Genomic DNA, 24,426 nt, shown 5'->3' with positions numbered 1-24,426 from the left:
TTCTTTAGAAGATTTTAGATTTTCATATGTTTTGATCTTTGAGTAGAAAGAAGACAACAGAGATGTATTTTGGTCTACATAGTTGTTTCTGGTCTTAAAATCAATGATGCTATTTAAAAACTGAATATAACATTCATTTTTATGTCTGCAAGCTTTGGAGCTTGGTCTCCTTTCTGCTTCTAATGTGATATATTTTTAGAATAGGAACATGGATTTGGTCTTAGAGCAAATATTTTCAGTGATAAATACAATTCTTACTAACACTTTTGCATAAAAAAAAAGCATCCACTAAGGTGAGAATTTAGACCATGATTTTCAATTACAGGGATAAAAGATGATTACCATAAAAGCATTTCCAGAACAGCTTGAGCTCAGCATCTGTGAGTTACATGCTCACAGCTAGTATGAAGTTGAATCCCAGTATATTAATATTTGTCCTGGAATTTTCCATTCACCCTGGACAGTAGAAGATACTATCACCGAAGGCAAAAGTGTAAAGAAATGCTCACAAATCAAGATTAGCAAAGAATTTTCCCAGCATATCTATTTAAATGCATACCTGAAAAAAGGACTGAATAGCTGACAGCCTTTTCTGGTGGAAGGGCTTTGTAGAATATGATTGGATGGTAGTATTGAAAATGTGATTCCCATAATGCCAAATGCATTTTGTCTTCTGAAAAAAAAAAAGAAAAAAATACACCTATTCTATGATTCTGATGAAAAAAATAGTGAATTTAATGGCTTTAAAGTAAAGATGCTATAGCTTCTTTGGAAAACTGTAATACAGACTTGCTCCAGTTGGTTTATGAGATACTACGAAAACTAATAGATGTCACTAGACCCTTATTTCAGAAATTGCAAGTTACAGACTCCTCTGTAGTAACTTGCCAGTTTACACAAACCTTTGCCATCTACCATAGCCCTTTGCAGAGAGTCAGTCATGATAGAGATGCTCATGTTCATGAGTGCAAGGAAACTAAAAGATAACTAATTTTATTCATAATGGCATTGCCTGCATTCTTAGAAATAACATAAAAAAAAAAAAATAGCTTTGCCCTGAGTTAAGGTACAGCCAAGCTGTGTTCAGGTCAGACAGGTTTTGACTCTAGTGGAAGGAAGCTAGTTTGGGGACCGGGGAGGAATTCTTTCTTTCCTCTTTTCATAGTGAAGAACTGCACATGGTCAAAATGAGTGCTTGCTGTTGGGAACTGTGGGCTTTCTTTACAGATTTCTTTCCTCTTTCTTATTAAAATATTCTTAAAAGCTAAAAAAAAAATAGTTTTTTTGACTTTGGTCAAATAAAACTTTTCATTTGTGCAAAATTTTATTTAAGTTTTGATTTACTGGTAACCATTTAAGTTTTGATTTACTGGTAACTGAGCAAGTCAACTGCCACTTTAAAGAAAAATGTCCAATACAATGTTTTATGTACCCTTTACAGTCATATTTGCAGATATAATATATTTACAGGAAATCAGTTGAAGTACAGTAAGGATGTGTAAAAAAAAAAAAAAAGTATGTCATTTCATAGGTTAAATTATCATAAATTAAAAATCCCATTCTCTGATTTAAAAGAATAACCTAAGTATGTCAGCAATGCTCTCATAGGGATTTCTTTTTTTTCTTCTTCTTCCCTTTTCTTTATTGGTGGTATTAAAAGCATGTACTATTAAAAATATAGAGAGGAGCCTGACTTTGGGGGTGCTGTTTGAAATCTGTGAGGGATGTGTGCCTGGGTTTTTTTTAAAGCACATGCAACCCAATCGTGTGGAAATTGTTAGTCTAGTTCTTTAGTTCTGTGAGGAGAGTGAGAAATAATGTGAAGTTACAGTGAACCCATCTGGCCAAGCAGGAAAATCCAGTTTAATTGCTCCATTGCCAGAAATGTTAAATCACTTCCTGGGAATGCAATTCATTTGGAACATATGGAACTCATTGAATTGTCTCCAGTGAATTCAGAACCGTACTGGAGATGAGAGCATTTCTCATAAGTAACAATCATGTTTTCCCACTGGGCAGCATGTAAGCACTATGTGTAGCCGATTAATGAAAAACTAAACCAATAGTAAGACTGTCTCAGATCTTGTTGAACAGCATTTGCTTGTGGTTTCCTTTATTTTAAATTTTCAGGAAATGGTATGTTCATCTAAGATTTTTTTTTCTTCAGCTTTTAAGCAGCAACAGAACATTCTAACAGAATTTATTAGCTCATTTTGCATCTTAAATCAGCAGAATTACACTCTGTTTAGAAAGCAGACATATTTGAAAGTATCATCCAAAATGATTTTGAACTTTGTGGATAAAGAGGGTTCGTTTGAGTGGGTTTTGGCTTGAGGGGTTTCTTCAATTGGGAACTTTAAATTTACTACATATTCAAAGAAAATGGGAAGATTTTCAATTTTTCTGTAAACTTAGTAAATCTAAACCTTCGACTAAATATATACATATGAGTTCTTAAATTGTAAATAATGAGGAAGATTTGCTTGTTTACATATATTATTTCAGCAAAAATAAATCTTTCATCATTGTTACAATGGGTTCAGAATCTCTAAGTATGTAACAATACCATGTTCCGAGTCCAGCATTTATATTATTTGCAGTCTTTACAATAGGAAGAATAGTAATATTATTTGGAAAAATTATACTTCCTATTCTGTTCTAAAAAAAAAAAGAAAAATACTTTCCTTGATTTGATGTTACTATAAGGGGTTTATTTAGTGACAATTTCTTCTTTTTACTTGGGTTCACACGAATTTAAGAAAATATTTGGTACTTGGAAAATGCTGTACTTTTTGCTTGTGTGGTTAATCAATAAGACCATATCAGGTAAAAGTAGTTCTTCTAAGTTTAAAAGTACATGGAGGAAATGGAACCATGTTCTGCTGAAACAAATGATATCAAGAAGAAAAGGCAATAAAAAGAAATCTCTGCACTTATATTACATATATTACATACTGTGGAGAAGCTAGAGTGGTGAAAAATGGTGGTGACAGGTAGTCACCACATTATGAGGTCCTTCTCGTAATTATTCTAAGAAAACTTATATACTTTTTGAATGTATTTCCTTATCTGAATGCTCTAGTATTATTTTTTCCCCCATGCACCTGACTTGATTTTAAAATCCTTACTTTTGGTAACATGCATAATAGATATTGGTCACTCTAGAATCAGTCTTAGTGAATTGCTGCACAATTACTGTAGGAATGTAGGAAAACCTTTTATCTGTAAATCTCAAACTACCTTTACATTTTCTGGATCTTATAGTGGTTCTTCATCCTGCTTAGAAGTACTAATATCGCAACTTACACATCTGCCCTGAAGCTTTATAGTTCTATGTATTTTCAGCTACAGCTTTCTACTTGGGCTAAACCTGTTGAACAACTCTAGCAAACTTTAGAACTACCATCTAACAAATTTACTAAAATTTATGTTTGGCTGTTAATCAACATGTTTTAGTGATCATCAATTAGAAATATTGTCTATTTCCAGGAAATAACTTGACCTGACAAATGGCAAGATTGACAATGTTTTAAAATCTGATATGCTTGTATGAAAAAAAATCTTCATGCTAATGGGAGCTGATTCAGAAGTTATCATTCAAGCCAAAGACTTTACCGGTGACTCACATTGCAATTAGTGGAGAGAACATGTCTAAGTCTGTCACAAAACCATCAGAGGTATTATCTTCTGTACCTGTTACTCTGTCATATGCCCACTGAGTCCTGTAACTGCTCCCCCCACCCCAGTTCACTGAATCATAATTGTTCATCTCGGACTTGCATTTTAGACCTTAGAGCAAAGACTGTTCCCATCAAATGGTTGTCTCTTTTCCATGACAAAGCTATGCTTTCAATACTGTTTGCTGCTACATCTCCAGTTATCTCAATGTTGTCTCTTAAGGTTTTCTTAGAGGAAGCCATCACACTTTCTTTGTTGTGGGTTTGGGTTTTTTTAGTAGCTAACAGTGCTCAGCATTAAAATGTGATGATAACCTGTCCCTGTCTTTCCTTCTTTTGTCCTGATCCTTCATTTTCATTTATACTAACGTTTCTTCAGTCTTCTGTTTTATTTTTCCTGTTTGCTTGCTTGTTTCTCACCTTTCCTCTTTAAACATTTCCTTCCTGAGCAAACAGTAATAATGAATCTGGGATTTTCTTTCTTATTTTCTTATTTTTCTTAGCCAGTGTAGCCACTCAGGTCTGGGAAAGAGAAGAAAATTACATACTGGTTTTGAAAATTCTATCGATTACTTTTTTAGAAATCTATATGATAGGCTTTTTTTTAATCTTTTTCTCTCCTCTGTAGCTGATACCTTGATTTATCTTGTAGTTTTATTGTTTCTTTGGCATGTTAACTTTCTTCAGTCTGTGGAAGTTAAAGCCTTTGTTGAATTACTGGAGCAAAATGGTGCTTCTTCTGAACTAATATATGTTTGTAAAAAGAAAAGGAAAAATTTCTCAAGCAAGGGGCTGTTGTAGTTTAAAATAATATTAGTCTGATGGTACATCAAACTCAAGCACCAGATATTTAATTAGTCAAAATATAGGTGAAAAAAAGAATCATAGAAGGATTCCTACGGTTATTACCATCTGTAAGGTTTTTATTAATATATATTTTCTGAAGTATTCTATTTGAAATTTTGTACAAACTATCATCCAGGAAATGCTATAAAATACTATTTTGTATAGCTGGACAAGTGAAATCCTGAAATGAAATTTCAAAGTCTATTTCAGTAGCTCTATAGAAAGTCTGAAACTGGCTGTTTTGTGATTTTTGTCCATCAATCCCCTCTTTCTTTTTCTGTGAAATCTGCAGTAGGAAAATTCCATTTTACTATTCATTCAATCCATATCTTACTTATTTTAGGAAAAATACACTCAGAAAACTCTGCTTTAGTCTGAAAGAAAAGTGGGTTTATGCAATATTTTTACATCTATTGCAAAGAAACAATTTTTCAATTCCAAAACCAGCTGCAGCCGATATGAAAACACTTCTATGGTTTGTCTTTTAAAACGTCCGTGAAAAGAAACTTTGTTTTAGAACAACATATGTCTAAGCACAAGTCCTCCCTATGTGGAGTCAATGGCAGAACTCTACTTGAGTTCCGCAGAAGAAATTTTATTCTCATCTTCAGCCACACTGGTTTTGTGTTCACTCCTTTAGAATTATTTAGTAATCTCCCAGTAGAATTTTATGGGCATGTATTCTAGGATGATTATTTCAGAATGTTATCATTGGAATATCTTATTAACTTCATCCTTCATCTCTTCCCTTTTCTCCTAGTCCTTTTTTTTTTTTTAAACAGTAATTAGGGTCATAATAGATTATAAGACACTCAAATGGGAACTGTACATTTCTCTCCAGAGTGCTTAACAGAGTGCGACCTCAGATCTCTCCAGACCTTCTGGATGCTCGTAAAATCTGCTTTAAGGTTTTATAAAGTTTCTCTACTAGACTTATTTTTTAATAGTGGTATCATTTATTTATTTCTTTCAGGCTATGCCAGTTATTTCAGAGAAGGAGAAAGCTGGTGAGTAAATATTTACTTGTTTTCTCATTTTGTTTTATTTGTTTTGTGGAATACAGTGCTACTTATCTAAGTGAGAAAATACAGGCTTCAGCTCCAGGGTTTTCGACATGCAGGGTTACAGACCTGACAAATGTCTGTGTAAACTGGTCTGTTGTTTCCTGAATAGGGTATTTTCTTTCGGGAAAGCAATCCAGCTTTCTGTATGATACTAATGAAAATATTTGAAACTATCCTACGAAGTAGCCAGTTAAATGGCAGCTGCCTCTTTTGTATGTCAGTCTTCCTCTAGGTACTTACTTGTTAGTTGGTGTTAAAATCTGTTTTGATTTATTTGATGTCTCGATTAACAGATGTGGATGCCAATGGGTTTGTTGAAGTCAGTGGAATTTGATGACTTACTGTGAAATTTCCAGTCTGTCTTCAAGTATGTCAGGAAATTTCAGTTATCTGGAGTATTTCATTGGAAATAATTTTTTTTTTTTTTTTTTTGCTAAGTTCTTCCAGAATATTGAAAGGTTTTTTTCCTGTTCTTTTCTGTTATATGTTTTCTGCATAGGATGCATGCTTTGGTATCGGTGTGTGAAATCTAGTAGTGATTGTCTACTGGACATTGTCAAATGGGTGAATTGTTGTGACACCCTAGTGAGCACTTCACTTGGCACTGTAGATCTCTAGAATCTCTGTTGGTTTCTTCATAATTTATTTGAAGTGATTGTTACTACAGTACCTTAAATATGGCTTGAAAAATAGCTCAAAATATCCAAATGTCACCTGGCATTCTGATTTATGTCTGATTTTTGTTGGTGACATTTTCTTGCATTATCCTATTTCAGATTATTTTTCTCATTTTGCTTATTAAGGTGGCGGGACAGGTTAAAAAGGATAAAAAAAAAAGGGGGTTTGAGAGAAAAGCCATAGTGCTAATCTGTACTGTAAAAGCTATGGAGCTGGCTGGTCAGGATGTTGTTATTTTAGCTGTTGAACTTCATAAATAATTCTCAAACTGTGACCCATATTTAATAAGCATTTTCTTTATAGACTTCACAAGTGGTATTTATTGGTATTTCTTTTTCTGAGGGAGTTCATATTTGGCCACGTCCTTTAAATTATTTCCAAACATGTAAACCAATTAAACTGCGCCTACCATTTGCACCTTATCTCAAATATTTTGTGAAGCAGCCATGAAGTATTGCGGGGTTGTGTACATCTTTAGCAGTTATGTACCATACAAGATGAAAAACTATCTGAAAGTCATTAAAAAATCTTCAGGGCATAGAGATATAATGACCCCAGTTTTATGCTAGAGGAATAGAGTTGCAATGAGTGTTTGCCATAGCTAATGGCTTGTAAAATCAGAAATAAAACTCAAAGATCCATGCTTATTTTTCAGTGCCAAAACTACGTATCTTGTCAATGTTATGATGGTTTGAACTAAATGTATTTTTGAAATACATTTTGTAACCTGTACATATGTATATGAATCTGACCTTTCTTCCTCCTCGGACTTCAGCGCTGTCTTCAGTATTTGTAGAGGTTTAACCACACTGTGTTATCAATATTATTCTCAGACTAAATCCAACACACAGCACCATACCAGCTACTAGGAAAAAAAAAAATAATTCTATCCCAGCTAAAACCAGGACTACATTATATTTATTACTGTAAATATTAAGTGGAACTTGATGCCATGCAGAGTCAGATTGCTGACATTTCCATGTACATGAGCACAAGCTAGACTGTGAATGGAATGTGGTTGCCTTTTAATCAGTTTTGTCTTTTGTTTAACTCTTCACAGGTCAGGAGCTCATGAAGCTCATGGCTTTTTGGAAATACTAAGCAGGCATTAGGAAAATGATTATTTAAATCAGGCCTATTGACTGAAGTCACTAGGTTCTAGGGGTAGTTAGTGCTATTTGTTTTTCAGATGTGAATGGAGCTCGAGTTGGACATTCTGGTCTCATGTTTTCAGTTTTACTAGTCATTTAATCACTGCTGCTTACACTTCAACAGAGAAACAATATTTCATAAGACTCATGAATGCCAAAGCCAGAAGCGTGGAAGCCTTCAAAAAGAATATAGCATATTTGCATGTCTTCTTTAAGAGAACAAAATAGACAATAAGTTTTTTATTTGTACATAACAACAATCTCTTTTTAGTTTATATTATTAGAAAGGGACAAAAATATATTACAGAATACTACAGACAAATAGGAGTTGTTTATTTTACTACTGAAAATGCTAGTAAGACAATAGGTAAAGAGACTGGATAGCATTGCTTTAAAATTAAAATTTGATTACAAATGCACTCAAAATGTCTAGTCAAACGTTATATCATTTTGAAAACTTGAAGTAATAATTTCTTGTAGCTTTCCTTCTTTCCTACTTGAGATTACTTGGTTTCATCTGAAAGTGGAATGAAAAATACAAGAAAGTAGAAAGGCTGTTATTTCAATGTATCTGGTTCAGAAATTCTATATACATAAATAAAATCCTGTTTTTACAAGACTTTGTTCTGTAGACTCAGATACCTTGATATTCTCAAATGCTTTTCCTATAGGCAAACAAACATTTAGATCTTTAAATGGACTAAGCTTCTCAAGTAGTTTAGAAGTTCACACATTACTGATTATGTTCATAGCAGTTGCTAATTCTTGAAATTAATTTTTTTCTCAATTTTATGTATTTTCCAACACACAATAAATTCTGACTACATCAAATACAAACTTTCAGATGGAGTACTTAAAAAAAACACGCACATGCTATTTTTAGATTTAGAGCAAAACCAAATATTATCTGAAAACATTGCTACTTTTGTCAATAACTCAAATTGCATAACCATTTTTTTTGTTGATTGTTTGGGGGGTTTTACAGTGGAAAGCGCAGTAAAGTCTGCAATTGCAGAGTCCCTTTGGCAAAAATCTATAAATGATCACTATTGAGGAGAACATCAGTTATGACTATGTAAACTATTGCTTCAATTTGTGTGAATTAGGGCATTGCAAAAGACATACTTTGGCATCAGCTATTTCTGAGAAATGCATTTTTAAGAAGTCTCAGTGCTTTTGACATTTCTGGCAATGATGAAAAAAAATCTTTCAAAAGAATTTTTTTTAAGGTAGAAGTTAAGATCAAGAAACATGCACAGTCAGGGAAAAAAATGGCTCTAGCCTAGAGATGACTTTGGGTTGGGGGTGTTGGCTCCTAAATCAGGAATGCAGGCCAGCAACCAGTTTCAAAAGACTGTTTTATTCAGATCCATCCATCTTTCTTTGAGTAATTTATATATTCCAATGTCTTTACATACCTTGCTGACTAGTTTTCATTCTTCAGTTCTGTCCATGATCTATGAAAAAAATTGAGGGACAGAGGGTTCATCTCACCTCTCAATAATGAAGATGTCTCTGTTAGTGGTGTTAACTTCATTTATAATCTAAAAATAATCAGCATATGAACATTTGGTTTATCTGGCTGTTGTCAGCATTTGGTTTACTGATAATCGCATATGAACATTTGGTTCACCTGGCTATTATCAGCATTTGTTTACATGATGTCATGAATAGTGTTGGGTAACTCTCCATTAAATGTAGAGTCAAGATAGCTTGTAGCATATATACCTATATTCAGTACAATGAACCAGTGTGTGGTTCTTAACAGAGGGCTAGCTTTAGTTTCTGGAGCAGTGTTCCCAAAACAAAGGTGAAATGACTATAAGTCAACATTAGAAGTATTGCCTAAGTCTCTTTGCAGACCTACTTCATGATTTCCCAATTTATCCTCAAATATCTGTAGGGAATAGTGAACTCTATTTGTGACTTAAAAACATTGCTACAACAGAACCAGCGGGTGAGGTAGAGTGAATATCCACATCTGGTCAAGGAGTAGCGCAGCTTATTTCTCTTGAGGTGGTGAAAATATGTTTTATCACATAAACACAGCAGAAGGTTTAGTCTAGCCCTAAACAAGTATTACATAAATATTAACACCAATGCTCAATGTTATAATAAATACATTTTTCCTGTGTATAAAACACACATGCCCTGTGTTATTTAGGTTGCACACACATTTAGAAGAGTTGCAGCTCTAAAAATAAAATTAGGGGTGTTTAAATCATTGAGTACTAGATATTATTTATTAGGCACAAACTTGGATCAGTTAAAAAACACAAAACACATGACTTGATATAAAAAAGCAAGGGACACTATTCATCCATAGCAGTAAAAATTCCCTAGCAGAACAGCAAGCGAGCATGCTTTTAAGAACTCTAATGATTCTGTGAAAATATGCCCTCTTGCTTTATAAGGAAGTTATTATTAAAGTTATAATATGGAAAAATTATCATTAAAGCTATCATATGGAAAAAGTGCACAACCTTTTTGGGTAAATCTCAATACTTTCTCTAACCCTAGTAAGTTAGAGAGGTCTACTTCAGCACAAATAAAAGTGTAAGTCTGGCATGGAGTAGAACAGATTTCAAAGCCCATTTATCATCTGTGTTTTGGTGATCAGCAAGCAAGCAAGAGGATAAACTATTTAGAACAGTCAAAGACAACAGCTTCATTGGATCTCTGGCCAATGTAGTGTTTGAAAACTCCCCAGTGTTAGCATTACTATATGGACCGAGCAGTGAACAAGTCTTGTTTTTCCTGCATCTCCTCTAGATTTCTGGTAAAAGTATTATTTAGTGTACAAGCTCAATGTCCTTTTGTGTTAATTGCCCTGATTGCCTTTGATTCACAAGGAAGACAAATACAAAGATGATTAAAAGGACCTTAAAGCAAAGGTATTTCCTCTCACAGACTCTTAATTGTCGGTGTGAGGCAGTGGAGGACACTTGGTGCTCGGCCCCATGGGGAGATGAACTGCAGAACAGGAGGTGATGAAGTAATGACAAGGTGGGTCGGGCCCATCTGTGAGAACTCACAGCAGGAAAACCTTGAAAACCCATCAGTGACATGTTCACTGTCATTAAACAAGGCACATAAAAGACCAGCTGCTTGGCACAGTAGGTAGACATCTTTTAATGTGACTTAATTTGAGTGCTATTCAAAAAGGAAAAAAATAAAACCTCCACTAGATTTTACAAACACTATATGTACAACACTAGATCCAGAGAAATCAACTCTTTCTATGAGCTGTGTCCACTGGATTCTCTGTTTTCATAAAGTCATTAAAGGTTCATCCACAAAGAGCTTTTTTTGAACCTAGAGCAAACATTAAAAAAATTAATCTGATTGGCTACAGGATTATCAGTTTCCACATAAACTGGGGAGAAATACAAGTTAATTGGCACATTTATTTGTTTTTTGGCTGCTTTATAATATTTGTAGCCAGTATTCTAGAATAAACTGGGCAAAACAAATTGTTCTTTTTGTGAGTATTGTGTAACTGGCTTTAGTAGAACTATGTTATTAATGTTTTTATGAAACCTTAGTATGAAGTACCAGTTCCTAGCTAGGTGATCTTTCTATTACTGTTGATGTTGCAACAGTTATAAAATTTGTTTTAGCTGAGTGTTTGCTTTCTAAATAAAAATGTCAGGTGAGCACTCACTTCAATCTGTCATACTAAAAAACAGTTACAGAAACTGCCAGAATATGCATGCATGTCTGCCAAGCACTAATAGATGCGAATAGATATATTTTTATTCCACTGTTATTTATTTCATTACTAGAAAAAAAGGTCTGTGATGCCAGTAGGTACCAAAAGCTGACATTTCATCTAAGATTCGTGACGATGTTTAGGTGTTTGGTTGTCTTTATTTTTTCTAAATGCAGTAAAATAGCTGATGTCATGATTTTTGGTATTTGATTTTTAGTGGCTTACTGACCACACACTACTGTAGCTGTTCTTCTGAATAAATTATTTCACTTCTAAAAGTAACATTCACTGCATGCATGTGAGTATAAACACATAAACTTTAAAATGCACATAGCACTGTGATAAACCAAAATCTTAATTAACGGTAGATCCTGGGTCTGCAGATTTCCTCTGAAAGTCCACTTAAAACCATGCTAAAAGCACTGGAAGCAGGATGGTCCCCAAAACTCCTCACAATTGTATATAACTTTCTTGAGTCTTAAAAAATGAAGAGTAGGGCCAGATAGTCTGAATGTGCTCTGAGAGGGGAGGCAGCAGTGGAGACCATTGAAGGTCACAGACATTTAGGTTCCATACCAGAACAGGAAAACAAGTGTTTTCTGAAAGTCTAAAACAAATTCTATTGCATTCCATTGCATAATAATAAAGCACATCAGAAGTATCAGAGAAGTCGCAAAGCCTCTTCTACATTCTCAAATTCTTACATATTTGACCAGCTGCTGTTTCTTATCCCACCTGCATTAGTATAGTCCATCAGTATAGACCCACTTTTATACTTCTGTGGAAGAGCTTTTTAAATCAAAATATGATCTAGTTATTTTCAAAGGCTCTTTTTTTTTTTTTTTCTTTAACATAGTCTCATCTATTCTGATCTTTAGCAAAGCTCAACTGAATTATTTTAGGTTAATGACAAGGATAGGTCATTATTTTTACATCACATTGGTCCATCATCATGCACTTTAATGCTTTTGTACCTATGATATTTTTCTAGATACTTTGATTGTCTTAATTGTGGAGAAGACTTTAAATATTTCCTCAACAAATATTCAAATGTTGATATTCACTTTAGAGAAAACAGGTAGTGCTTCAGTGTCTTGTATTCGTGTGGTGAGGAACTGAGTTTTGATTTCTTTGCTGGTTTGCCATCTTTTCTTCAATCCTGTAATAGAATTCCTTATTCTAATCAACATATTTCCCTGGTAGAAATAAAGATATATATAGTGTCAGCTGAATGATTACTGCTGCCAGCCATCTTCTAAATCTTTCTGCTCTTTTCTGTCCAGTCCAGTGTGGTTTTAAGGCAATATATAATTGCCTTATTAAGGCAAGTTATTTTCATCCCAGAAACTATGTGATTAGGAAAAAAACAAGCTTTAGTATTGAAGTATTTTAAGCATATTTTGATATTAACAATATAAATTTCATCATAGACTGATGTATGTTAAGAATGTCTCTCATAACATACTTTATCACCTCTTAGTGAAATATAGTTAAACAAAAGATAACTCAGGGTAAAGCTTTTAAAAGAGACTTTTGAAGGTCCTTTCTCCAGCCTCCTGCTCACACAGCACCAGCCCTGAGGTCAGACAAGTTTGCTCAGGATTATCCACTTCAGTCTTGAAAACCAACAAGGATGGAGCCTGTGCAACCTCTGTAAGTTACCTATTTCACTACTCTACTGTCCCCATGGAGAAGACAGTTTTCCTCATATCCAGTCTGACCCTTTCTGTTTTCAGTTTATGACTGTTGTATCTTGTCAGTCTCACATGCACAATGTGAAAAGCCCACCTCCATCTCCTTGTTGCCCTCCCATGAGGTCCTGGGGAGCTGCTGGTAGGACTCAAGAAACAACCTCTGCAGGCTGAACGAGTCCTGCAGACTCAGCTCGCAGGTCAATTGATATAGACACTGTGGGTGGCCCTCTGCTAGCCTTGTCCCCTTTTATTGGTGTCTGGCTTGTATTGGGAGGATCCTGAAATTGAACTCAGTATTGCAGATGTGGTCTAACAAGCAATGAATAGAGGGAAATAATCCCTTCCTTCCACCTACAGGCCATGCTTTTATTGATACAACTCAGGATGCTGCCAGCCGTCTTTGCTGCCAGGGCATGCTGCTGACTCATGAGGAGCTTGCTATCTGCCAAGACTCCAGGGACTTTTCCACAGAGCTGCTCTCCAGCCAGTTTTTTATCATTTATTTATCCACCCTTCCAGACTGTAAAATCCCAACTTGCAAACAAAAATATTGTGGGAAAAAATGTTTCATGATTGAGTTCTTTGCTGTCAAAATAGAAAATGGAAGAGAAAGGTTATGAATTTGTTACTTTCAGCAAATTCAATTTAGTATCATAACTAATTACAGAGTGCTCACATTTTAGAACACCACCATACAGACTGTAAGCTGGTACACAGTGTATTCTGCCTAGCATCAAATATTTAATCTTAATCAAGTTGCTTTTCAGTATAAAGTTAGTTACGAGTTACACAGTGGTTTAGTAGCATGTATATAACCCACCCCAAGTTACCTCCTAAAAGAGGTAGTCCTTGATCAAAAAATAGCTTTTAAATCAAAGCAAACATGAACAAGTTGTTCTTCCTTTCCTTTTTCAGCTAAAAAAAAGAATAACAGAGAACGGTGATAACCAATTAAGCAAGTTATTTCTAGCCTAGTTTTGTTTGGACTGATTTCACAGTGAAGACTTAGCTGATTCAGAGGAAATATAAGTTAGTTCATTTTTTCCTTATTGATACTGACATATAATCATTAGTCCATGATTTCCAAAATAGTGCTGTGGCTGTTGATTTCAAAATCAGGTGATGGGCTTTCTTGTTCAGTGTCCAAAAATAGAGTTAGCTTCTGAAAAGCTGAGGAACCAAATTTTAAATTTACATTGGGCTACATTTCTGTAGTTATTTAGGTACCTGAGGGTGAAAAAGAAGCTCTCTGTTGTGACACATGCTAATTGTGCACCAATTCCCAGTAAAAGTTACCTCTGAGCAGTACAATCTGCACATGGCACAGAATTGTAAAAGTACCTAGTCACTTCTGAAAAATTTAGTAAGCTCTTCTTTACTACTTTGCCTTCCTAGACAACATTCAAAACATCTGTACGAACATATTATGCTCCTGTGTTCACGTTTGAAAACAGGACTTGGACTGCAAAGTTGTCTCAGAGTTCTTGAACGAAAGAGCTAAATAATTTTAAGTCATCTTTAATATGAAGAGCTTAGAGTACTTAAGAAAGTGTGGTGAGATAACATTTCTCTTTTTAAATCTGTTGAAACAGAAGGGTAAGAAATGTTTTCAGTCCCAGATCACCTAGGACATGGGCTTTACTCCACAAAGCCAGAACAGGGTTTTGTTGTTTATATATTTTAGATACTTACATGCATGCTTTAAACTCCTGTCTTATTAGAATAAAAATCTCCTTTTCACAAATCCTTAGGGAAAAGAGAGAGCTCTTTGATGTTTGATGAGGAGGCATGCTTATTTACATTCCTCTAGGGACATGTTGAAAACTCAGGTGAAAGACACTCGAAAGCACACTTGGGATTAGGCATACCTGGAGGGAAAAGGTCTTCCTGATGTGGAATCATCCTTGGCAGCACAATGATAGGGCTGTATGTAACTGCAGTGTCACAAGTTGCTCAGGGTGTGTTTTTTTTTCCTTGTCAAACTTGTGACTTGTGCTCTGAATGCTTTCTGGTACAGCAACTGATACTTGCAAATTGCTGTATCTGCTTGTAGTATGTTCAGCCTGAGAGACTATTATCTTTTATTGTCAAAACCCTAACCATATCTGACAAAAGGTGGTTTTCATTATCTTGAAGATTTTGAAATACCTTGTCATACCTAGTCATCAAGTATAGACATTGTCTCAAATCTCTTCTGCAAATATTCTTGTAAAACTAGGTTGGTTTTGCACGTATTGGGAAGTGGCAATCAAATCAAATGCTGATTCTCCAGTATATGGTAGATGCCATTGATCTTTAAAATGCACTAGTGTACAATTTTTATATGCAAAATCACTCCATTAGCTCATGCAATTGCTTTATTGTCATCTTCAGTCTACCTGTGTGTTGATTTTGGCTATTAGTGAATCTCCCCTCCATGACACTTTAGGAAAGAATCAGATAACTGAATGAATTGTTGGTTAATTCATAAGTATTACAAACGAAGAAAGAACTGAAAATGAAGTTTATTGATAGACACAACTGCCAAATAGCCTATAAGCTATAAGTCTGCAAGAAGTTATCCCTGCAAGTAATTATTCCAGTCACATGAGTTTGGACTAAGCTAGTTTGCTAAATCTGAGTCTAAGATGATTTCTCTGAAAGTTTCTGTGAATCAATAGCCTTTTTTGTTCATTTAGTAGGTATTAACTTAAAGCCCAATCTATAGTGGATTCAGTTGCACCTTCTGCTTCATGTTGGCGTAAAAGAAAGGGAGATATTTGATAACCAATTTCAGAGCGCTAGTCAGGTACATCAAATCTCAGTGGCTGCCTATAACCAGAATTGAAAGACTAAGAGGGAAGACTTTTGTGAAGGATTTATCTATCAATTGACTTACATGGGCCACTGTTTACAGAACAAAGCCCATGCCTAGGCTAGAAAGATTTTGGTCTTGTAACAGCCATGGGAAGCTCTTGAAGCAAGGAAGAAACTCCAGAAAGCTTGGAGAGTGCCAAAGACTTATTTTGGTGTTATAGCTCATGCTAACTCTTTGAGTGGAATAAGGTTGTTTTTTGTCAGTTCAAGTGTGTCAGTAGCAGCCCGGCTCTATTTCATGTTCATAACTGGTATACCTGCTCTTGCAAAACTTTAAAATGTCAGTTTTATCAGGCATATTTTCATCATTATGAGAGCATTTGTGGCTGAAAAATTATTGGATATTTGAAAGAGACATGTGGGAATAATCATAAAATCATAGAAGAGTTTGGGTTGGAAGGGACTTTCTAAGGTCATCTAGTTTTAGTTTTCCTAAAATTTCTTTTATCCTTTTAAAGGAAGATCTCAGACTTTTTTGCACCATGAATCCAGACTAATGTTTGTAGGAAAAATGGCTTTAGCAGCCATTGCAGGATCAGACAATAGCAGTGGGTGAAGCAGAAAACAGTGTTTCTGGCACACAAATTACAGTAGGATTCACTGCTAGCTTGGAAATGATACTGGTTTTTCAGTCAGGGATTTAATACCTGCCATTGATTCCAACATTAACAATTTTTTGCACCCCATCTCTTTTATTTTTTTGTTTCCCAGTACAAAATTTTTCTATGTTTGATTACTCTGTGTTGATAACCATATGACGTTTGTGTGTGATTGCTTGTCTGTTCCTGTAGAAGAATGAAAGGACATCAAATAAAGGTGGCAGATTCAAAACAAATAGGGGGAGGCACTTCGTGCAATCTAGAGCTAAAGTATGAGGCTCCATGCCTCAGTATATTGTGGATGTTAAGGTTTTACATGCATTCAATTGCACCTTCTGCTGTAGGTTTAGAAAGTCTAGACAAACTAATGACAGAGAAATTTATTAGTATGACCTCAATGAAATTAATGACAGTCTTACCACTGATTTATTATAAGATTTATCCAAATCATAACTTTCTATGTACCAATTCGAAATTTAACCAAGATGTCAAACTGGTATTGCAATATTTCCAGTGAATAAGTCACTATCCAAACATTGAATTACTTTTTCATGTGTCAGAAATGGTATTTTGTAATAGAAATGTAATGAATATTCAGCCTTAATATGTACACTGAATATATTTTTATTACATGAGTTTCTTATGTTTTGCAAGAGGCATGCATTTCATCCAGGAAACAGTATGAACTATTCATCATCAAGCTAAGAATACTACATTACTTGTAGCAACAAAAACACAGACATAGCCAAAGACCATATTAGAAACTGTAAAGATATATATGTTACAGTTGTAATCAAAACTTGGCATCATTTTGTTATTAATGGACAGTGAAAAACTAACCAAGAATGGTTCCAATATAAGAAGTTGCTACATATAATAACTTTTTGCAGTACATTTCAAAGGCATTTCCGGAGAGGCAATGTATGCAACATTAGACAAACTAAGAGGAATAAGAAACAGACATCTATTCATAAAGCAAATCTAGATAAAAATCTTCACCAAAGTAAATTGCATATAGTTATATTAAAAGACTGAGAGATAAGAAATGAACCACACTTCTTTTTTTTTCCCTCAGAATAATCATTATAGCTTAAGTAAGTTAAGCTAACTCTGCTGATCCATAGCAAGAATTCCACATCTGGAAAATCTTTGCTACATCTGTGTTGGGGTTTCATGCTTTTTGGTGCTTTGTTCACCAGTTCCCATGACTCTGACTTAAACCTCTCTCTTATTTTCTTAAGTGCATTCCAGTTCAACTAAAGATGTAGTGATTATTTCATTTCCTGAGATCTTATTTAAGCTTCTTTACCTGTTTTCCTTAAACAAAGCAAAATAAACCTTTAAAAATAAAGCAACATAGAAAAGGGCAAAGTATCTTTGCAGCATTCTGCGGTATGAACAGTCATTTTAATAGACTGAAGTGAGACGGAGAATTTTTATTGTCAAAGATAACAGACAAGTGAATATGTTGTTACTGTAGACTTCCAGTGGTGTTTAGCAAGTACCAGAAAGAAAAAATACTAGGTGAGACACACTCCAGCATCAAAACTCCTTCTCTGCCACATACCATGCAATAACAGCACTGCACAGGATCTGAATTGTATTGGACAAACCAATACAGTGCAGACAACCAGAAGAGAGTTGTCTCCTATATTTCCTTATTGTTGTTTCTTATATAGAACTACACGGCTACTTCTGTGTTCTTTCCTTTCTCCAAGACATAGATTTAGAAACCCAATTATGATGAAAACAAAGTACCACAACCAAAGTACTTCCCAAAACTAGGAGTTTCCTCTCTGAAAAGAGCTCTGGGCCATCACACTATTTGTTTCATTTGTACTTTCAGAAGAATGTATAAGCCAAATAATAATTAAATTTGGAGTGCACACATCAGCAATCAGTCATCAAGGATAAAAGGGCATCTGTTTTAAGAACTCATTCACACAGCAGCATCTAAACAAACTAAATAGGACCTGGGCTCAAGTGCTGGCATAGAGTTACCCCACTTGTTCACTTATTATCATGCTTCCTGTTGTAGTTTTGGCCCATGCCATCTAGCAGTTTTCTAGACAAGACACATGAACAGCTTGGGAGATAGTATGGACAAGGGACACTTTGCAACTAGAAGTGGTAGGAGACTCAGCATTACTTTCATTGTGTGGTCTTGATCAAAAATATCAGATTCATTCATTCTGATATCCTTTGTCTACCACTGACTTCTCCAGGTTCAGTCCTTGCTTAGAGGATTCAAGTATGAATTTACGAGCATGCCACTTTCTCAGTGGAAAGAGCTTTGGCCTCTTGCTACCCATATATAGTTTGGGAAGCGCAAACCTCTTGTAATGCATGGAAAATATGCCTTCTAGGATAAAGTTTTGAACTGCTGCTTTCACCTAACTCTTCTCTCTGCTTTTGTTCCTTCTGACATACTATCTTCAAGGTTTTCTGTTTGAACTTTTACTGAAAAAAGAAATTCTGGAAATTAAATCTTTTGCTTACAGGCAAATGGGCCTGGTTATTCTGTACTTTTGCCTTTTAATTGTTAGCTTTCATGCAACAGTATGAAACTGTTCATAAACAGTATGAACTGTTCAGGAAAAAACAGCATGCCAGAAAATGAGCTGTCGTGCTGCTCTGCTAGGCATACCTGGAAAGTGGGATGCAAATGACTTTCATCTTTCTTTATGCTTCCTTAAACTGCAGGGGTATAATCCCTGGCATAACTGTAAAGAAGAGGTGCAACAGTTAGCACCCTGGCAGGCAGTAGTGGCTGTTCCAGTTTATGCTCCCTATAGAGCAGCAATTTCTAACCAGAGGTTGCTCTTCCAGTGCTCCCCCTCCTCTGGGACCAGCCTGTTGAATGGAGATGTACTGAGCCACACTGCTCATGTATCAGTACCAAGTGTATTTTTGGATAGCATGCTGAGTTCGTAGTAGGTGTAAGTGTGGAAGTCACTGTAGCCATAATTATAGCCTGAATACCAAATTGTTATCAGCAACCTAAATACAAATTGATGAAAGGGAGAAAACCTTACATCTGCGTGACTGAGGGTAAAGAAGCTTAGGGGCAGGGCTCCGTCCCAAGCCTATCAGCACCGAGCAAGCATTGGCTGCCCAATGTCCTCACGCAGCAGGAGTCAGGATTTGCTTTTATTCCTAATGGGCCTTTGAACAGCAGATCTCACTGATAAGAATCAGCAGATGTCATTGATTAAGTCAAGTGACTGTCAAGCAACTCAAAGGCATAATACCCTCCTGAGCCTGCAGCAATTAGACACTTACGCGTTCATAAAACAGTCCTTAAAAATGCAAGTGTTCTTTATTCTGAGCAACTCTGGTTTATGGCTATAAATAGCACATATTTTGGAGTACACTTTTATCACAGTACTAGGATATCCTCTTTCTTCACAGCCTGTAGCAAGACATGTTCTGATCATTGTAAAAAAAAAAAAAAAAAGAAAGATTTGTTAAATATTGATGTTTACTACTGTTTTTTTTAATTATTAGAGAAAACAGCAGTTGTAAATCATAGTGGGGATTTAGGTGTGATGTAGTTTAATTCATGAAGTGTTAATTGCCTTCATATTTCATCATTTAAAAGGTTAAGTTCCTTAAGCAAGAAAAAGGGGATTCATATTCCCAGACAAAAAAGCTCAAACAAACCCTACATAAAGGTGGAGAACATGTGTCAACTGACCTTACGTGTCTGTAGTTGAGGGATAAAATACATTTCAGAAGAGCAGTTATCACCAAACTAAAATTTACAAGCTGCCAAAATTTAAATTAAGGGTTATTCTTAAAGGACATCCAAATAGATTAAAGTAAGAAAACCAAAGAGGCATAATTCTGCCCTCCAGTGATGTTAGAAAATGGGTATACTTCCATGATTAATTTATCATTATGTCTAATATCTGATTATAGTTAACTGATTTTGAAGGTGCAATTCTTTTTCTTTCCTTCATTGCTTGCTTGGATCTCTTGAGAGAAAGGCAGTGCTTAACTTGCAGACCAAAATCAGTAAATCACATCTTACCCTGAGAGAACACATGCTACTCTGTAACTTAGACTTCAGTGCTTCATGTTGAGAGCTGTATAAACTCATGGGGGAATATGCCAAACCTTATAGGCTATCAATTCATTTTTAATGAGACTTGGTTAAGTTTCCTATGCACCCTTCTAATTTATACTGGGTATTTTGGAACTTTCTGGATTTAGTACCAATATGACTTTTTACTAAAAACAGGGACTCCATTCCCAATTTTAACATGATTTATGAGGGTTCAGATGGATACCACTTCATGCCCTTCAGACTCTGCTTCTCTCCAAGTCTTCACTGTCTTACTGTCTTCACTGACCTAACCTAAACATCTCCTGAGAGTGTTTACTGCACTTTCCCGAGGAAGACCTCTATAGCTTCAAGCCGCCAGGTTCAGACCTGGCCCCAACCTCTGGCCATGAATTCATGTCTTCATTCTAAGCAGCAGTTTACTTATTCTAAAGCACCTAAAGTTTTTGAATAAGCCAACCAGTTTTTCATAGTATGTGGGCTATTATTTTTTAATAATGTTCTTTTTTGCTTGATTACACAGAAAACACAAAAATAACAAATCTGACTTTTTTTTTTTTTTCTTGTAGCGGTTTCCTGACTTTTGTCATATATGCTTCTGGCTTAGGTTCAGTCGTCTTGAGTAGCTTAGGCTTTTACTGTAGGTCATGTTATGTCACTTGAATGGGAAAGTCTTTCCAACTAATTTTCCAGAGCATTTTCCTAGTCATAGCACAATCAACAGAATGAAATGACTCAGTATATGATAACCTGTCAAACTAAGTTCATCTCTATCATCTTCTGCTAAAGCTTTCTTGACACCTATTCAACAATACATTTCCTTCATAGTTCTTGTTTGATAAATTTGCATTCCTTCAGCCTTTTCTCACCAACAGGAAAGAAATCTAGTTCCCCCAGTGCTTTTTTGCCATGAAATGACTACGCCAAAAGAGTTGACCATAAAGCAAATTTAGAGTCTGAAACAGAGCCTGGAATGAAACTGTCTTATTCAGTAGCCCCTCCAAGGACTCACAAGCCATGTGCACATCCTTCTGTTAGCATATACAGCAGCCAATACAGTATACTGTTCCTTGTAAAGTGTATGTCTTAGCTCAGTATGGTTGTATTCCTTGTCTTCTTTTCCTGTATGCTTTTAAAATATTTGTTTCCTTGTTCTTGTAAAATGCTCATTCTACATGAACCATTATCTCGTATTTCACAACAAAGAGCTACCCAATTGCAGAACAAAGCAGACTTTCAGCGGGAATTGAATATTTTCACCATGTTCTTACTGTGTCTTTACTTCATTTTTCATCTCTTGGCATTACAGCAGTCAGCTGTAGTATGCTCAGCCACCTATATGAAAGCTACCTACCTGAAATATTGACAGGGATGTGAATGTCCCAGAGTTGTAGTAACTGTTTAGCTGTGGATTTTGACTTGGATTTGTGTTCAAATGCATGCTGTCAATATTTAAACAGGATTTATAGCCTGGCTTACAGTTCAGGCAATAATTCCTGGTTTTCACTGTGAGTGAATCTGCTATGCTTGCAAAATACGTAGTCTTTTTCATGTATTCTGGGGCCAGATTGTGATTCACCTTTGCACACATAGATTGAAATTTGTAATTGCCTGAAAGAGAGCTTTGTGTTGAAGGTGAGTCACAGTGCTGCTTCCACAAGAGTATTTCACTGCCTTCTAAATTCAGGAATTCAAGCATTTGCTGTAAACTGCATCACTGAAATGATTCACATTAAGACTATCTATTTTTCAACCAATGTGGTTTTAGTGAGCTGGCTTTCAGCAAGCTGTGCAAGCAGTTGCCTCAGTACCAAATGAGAGAACAGTCTGGCGTAGCAAGGGACACAGACAAAAAAAACTATGAAGACAGAAATGAGGTATTTCCTGCAGCAGTGATTTAGACAGATTTAGACAGGCATAGAGAATTTGGCATAGAAAACATAATTAAATACTAAGAAGATGCTATTCTTACTGGCCTAGGATTAGAACTTTAAGTGGTCACACAGCCATTCAGAAGCTACAACAGTCTCTAGTATTTAGCAGCAGTGATGGAGGGAGACCCTTCAGAGATTTGAGACTGCTGGAGACTGCAGACTAAACATCCTCCCTTCTACCCTTGTGTTTGCTGTGCTGCTGTGCTCATGAGGTACATGCATGAGCTGCATAGCCACCCTCATATGGACTTGCCTGATAGAAGATATGTGACTTGCCTTGGTTCTTCTGGGTCTTTCTCACCCATGCAGCTTCCATTGCATTAGTCCCCTAATCTGTTCCTGCTGAACTGAATTTTTTGTGGCTCCTTTAGCACTTCCAAAATTATGTCATACATTCACAATGCAAACTGTGTCTTTACGTAGACTGTTGATACATTACCATGCTCTGGTCCTTCCTTTTCTTGCCAAGGGCTACTGTTCCTAACAGAGGTCCTCACCATTAACATCTTTTATTTCCTGCCAGGAGTATAAAGATCATGTAACCTCCATGCAGAGAGAGCTCTGCTGGGAACTGTAAAAGCAGTGTGTGTTTACAGTAACACTAGACACCATTTCAGAACAAGTCAGCATTTCTTGCCCAACAGGAATCCAGAGCATCGGTTCTCAGGGAAGGAGAAGCAGAATGGACCTAAGGTCAGCATGTGCTTGCTGTTAACACACAGTTCAGTTCTTTATTTCAAGCTTCAGCCTCACACTTACCTAGCCTTTTTTTGAGCTTCCTTGCTTGGTAGATATTAGGAGTTAGCAGCTGGTCTCCCATTAATTTTCTAAGAGAGCTCCTCTTTGGTGTGATCGTCATCGATAAGTTAAATATAGTAATTGTAAAAGTTTGCGTGTCCTTCTCAGTGTTCTACACATTAATACTCCTCTTTACACAGCACACACAACAATGTGAAGGTCACAAGGAGAAAAAGTCCCTTTTTCCTTAAAATTATGCAGAAACTTCTAACTTCCTGTCGTGGTTTAAACCCAGCCAGACAGCTTGTTCACTCACTTCCCCCCCTTCTTGCCCTCCCCCTACTCCCAGAGGGACGGAGAGGAGAATCAAAAGAATGCAACTCCCACGGGTTGAGATAAGAACAGTTTAGTAACTAAGGTATAACACAAATCACTACTGCTACCACCAATAATAACAACAATAAAGGAAATAACAAGGGAAGAAAATACAACACCTCACCACCAGCTGACTGATAACTCGCCCTGCCCCCCCCCCCCCCCCCAGCCCAACCAAGCACTGACCAATACCTCCTCCAACCCTGCAGTCCTAGCCCTTCTGGGTAACTCCCAGTTACCTCCTGGGCATGACGTGCTGTGGTATGGAATACCTCTTTGGTCAGGTGTCCTGTCTCTGCGTCCTCCTGGCTTTCCCTCCTTCCTGGCAAAGCATGAGGCTCACAAAGTCCTTGGCCAAACCAAAACATTGTTATCAGCTCTGTTCCCAGGCCAAAAGTCAAAACACAGCACTGCACCAGCTACCAAGAAGGAGAAAAATGACTGCTACTGCTGAACCCAGGACACTTCCAGAACATGAAGTTTTGCAACAAACATGAAGTTAGATGTGACAAGTAAGCAGGGCATTTATGGAAGAACTTTAAGAAATTACTATATTCAAAAAACTGTAGGTAACCTAAACTAGCTTCCTTGGTAAAATAGAAAAGATTTCATTTAGGATATATTTACTTTGTGCTGCCTCTTCGAGAGAAAATAATAAAAATTCTGAAAATCAAAGTATGCAGAGGGTTTTGGTGAGATATATGCTCAATATTTCATAGGTAAGTATAACTATATATAGACCATGCTTTGGTTAGCAATCAGTAGTACTTTACCACATTGTAGCAAGGGCATGTGCAGAGCTGTGTAAAATGTGTATTAAGATTTTAATTTCAAATCAGAGTAAAAACACATTTTTTCAGCTGTCTTCTCACTTTCAATGCATGGTAAGCTTTAAAAAAACATGATTCCCCTAGATGAAGACTAATAAAAGGTCTTTAACCTTGCAAGCCCAAAATCCAGGATCTAACTCATGTATCTTTGATCTAAATTGTTTATTAATATCTGTCAAGGACATATCTGAGAGCTTTTTTTAAAG

At 36.0% G+C, this 24,426-nt stretch overlaps 1 protein-coding gene and 1 long non-coding RNA gene across 3 annotated transcripts in view; one reads left to right on the top strand and one right to left on the bottom strand.

Annotated features, from left to right (window-relative positions):
* Window positions 1–24,426, top strand: part of DLC1 (DLC1 Rho GTPase activating protein) — a 228,586-nt gene that overhangs the window by 87,191 nt on the left and 116,969 nt on the right. For both annotated transcript variants that reach the window (XM_057420250.1, XM_057420249.1), the window contains one exon: window positions 5,497–5,530. In XM_057420250.1, coding sequence (XP_057276233.1) covers window positions 5,497–5,530 — 34 coding nt within the window. The remainder of the gene's footprint in view (window positions 1–5,496; window positions 5,531–24,426) is intronic.
* Window positions 616–9,209, bottom strand: LOC130605087 (uncharacterized). Its single transcript, XR_008973610.1, has 4 exons — window positions 9,050–9,209; window positions 8,835–8,910; window positions 4,098–4,199; window positions 616–673 (listed from the first exon to the last, which is right to left on the bottom strand). It is a non-coding gene; the product is annotated as an uncharacterized LOC130605087 (long non-coding RNA).

The sequence above is a fragment of the Pezoporus wallicus genome, unplaced genomic scaffold, assembly GCF_028554395.1.
Source record: "Pezoporus wallicus isolate ANWC-B61680 ecotype Strahan unplaced genomic scaffold, APGP_CSIRO_Pwel_v1 contig_5552, whole genome shotgun sequence".
Classification (NCBI taxonomy): domain Eukaryota; kingdom Metazoa; phylum Chordata; class Aves; order Psittaciformes; family Psittacidae; genus Pezoporus; species Pezoporus wallicus.
This window is presented reverse-complemented; position numbering and strand designations above follow the sequence as displayed.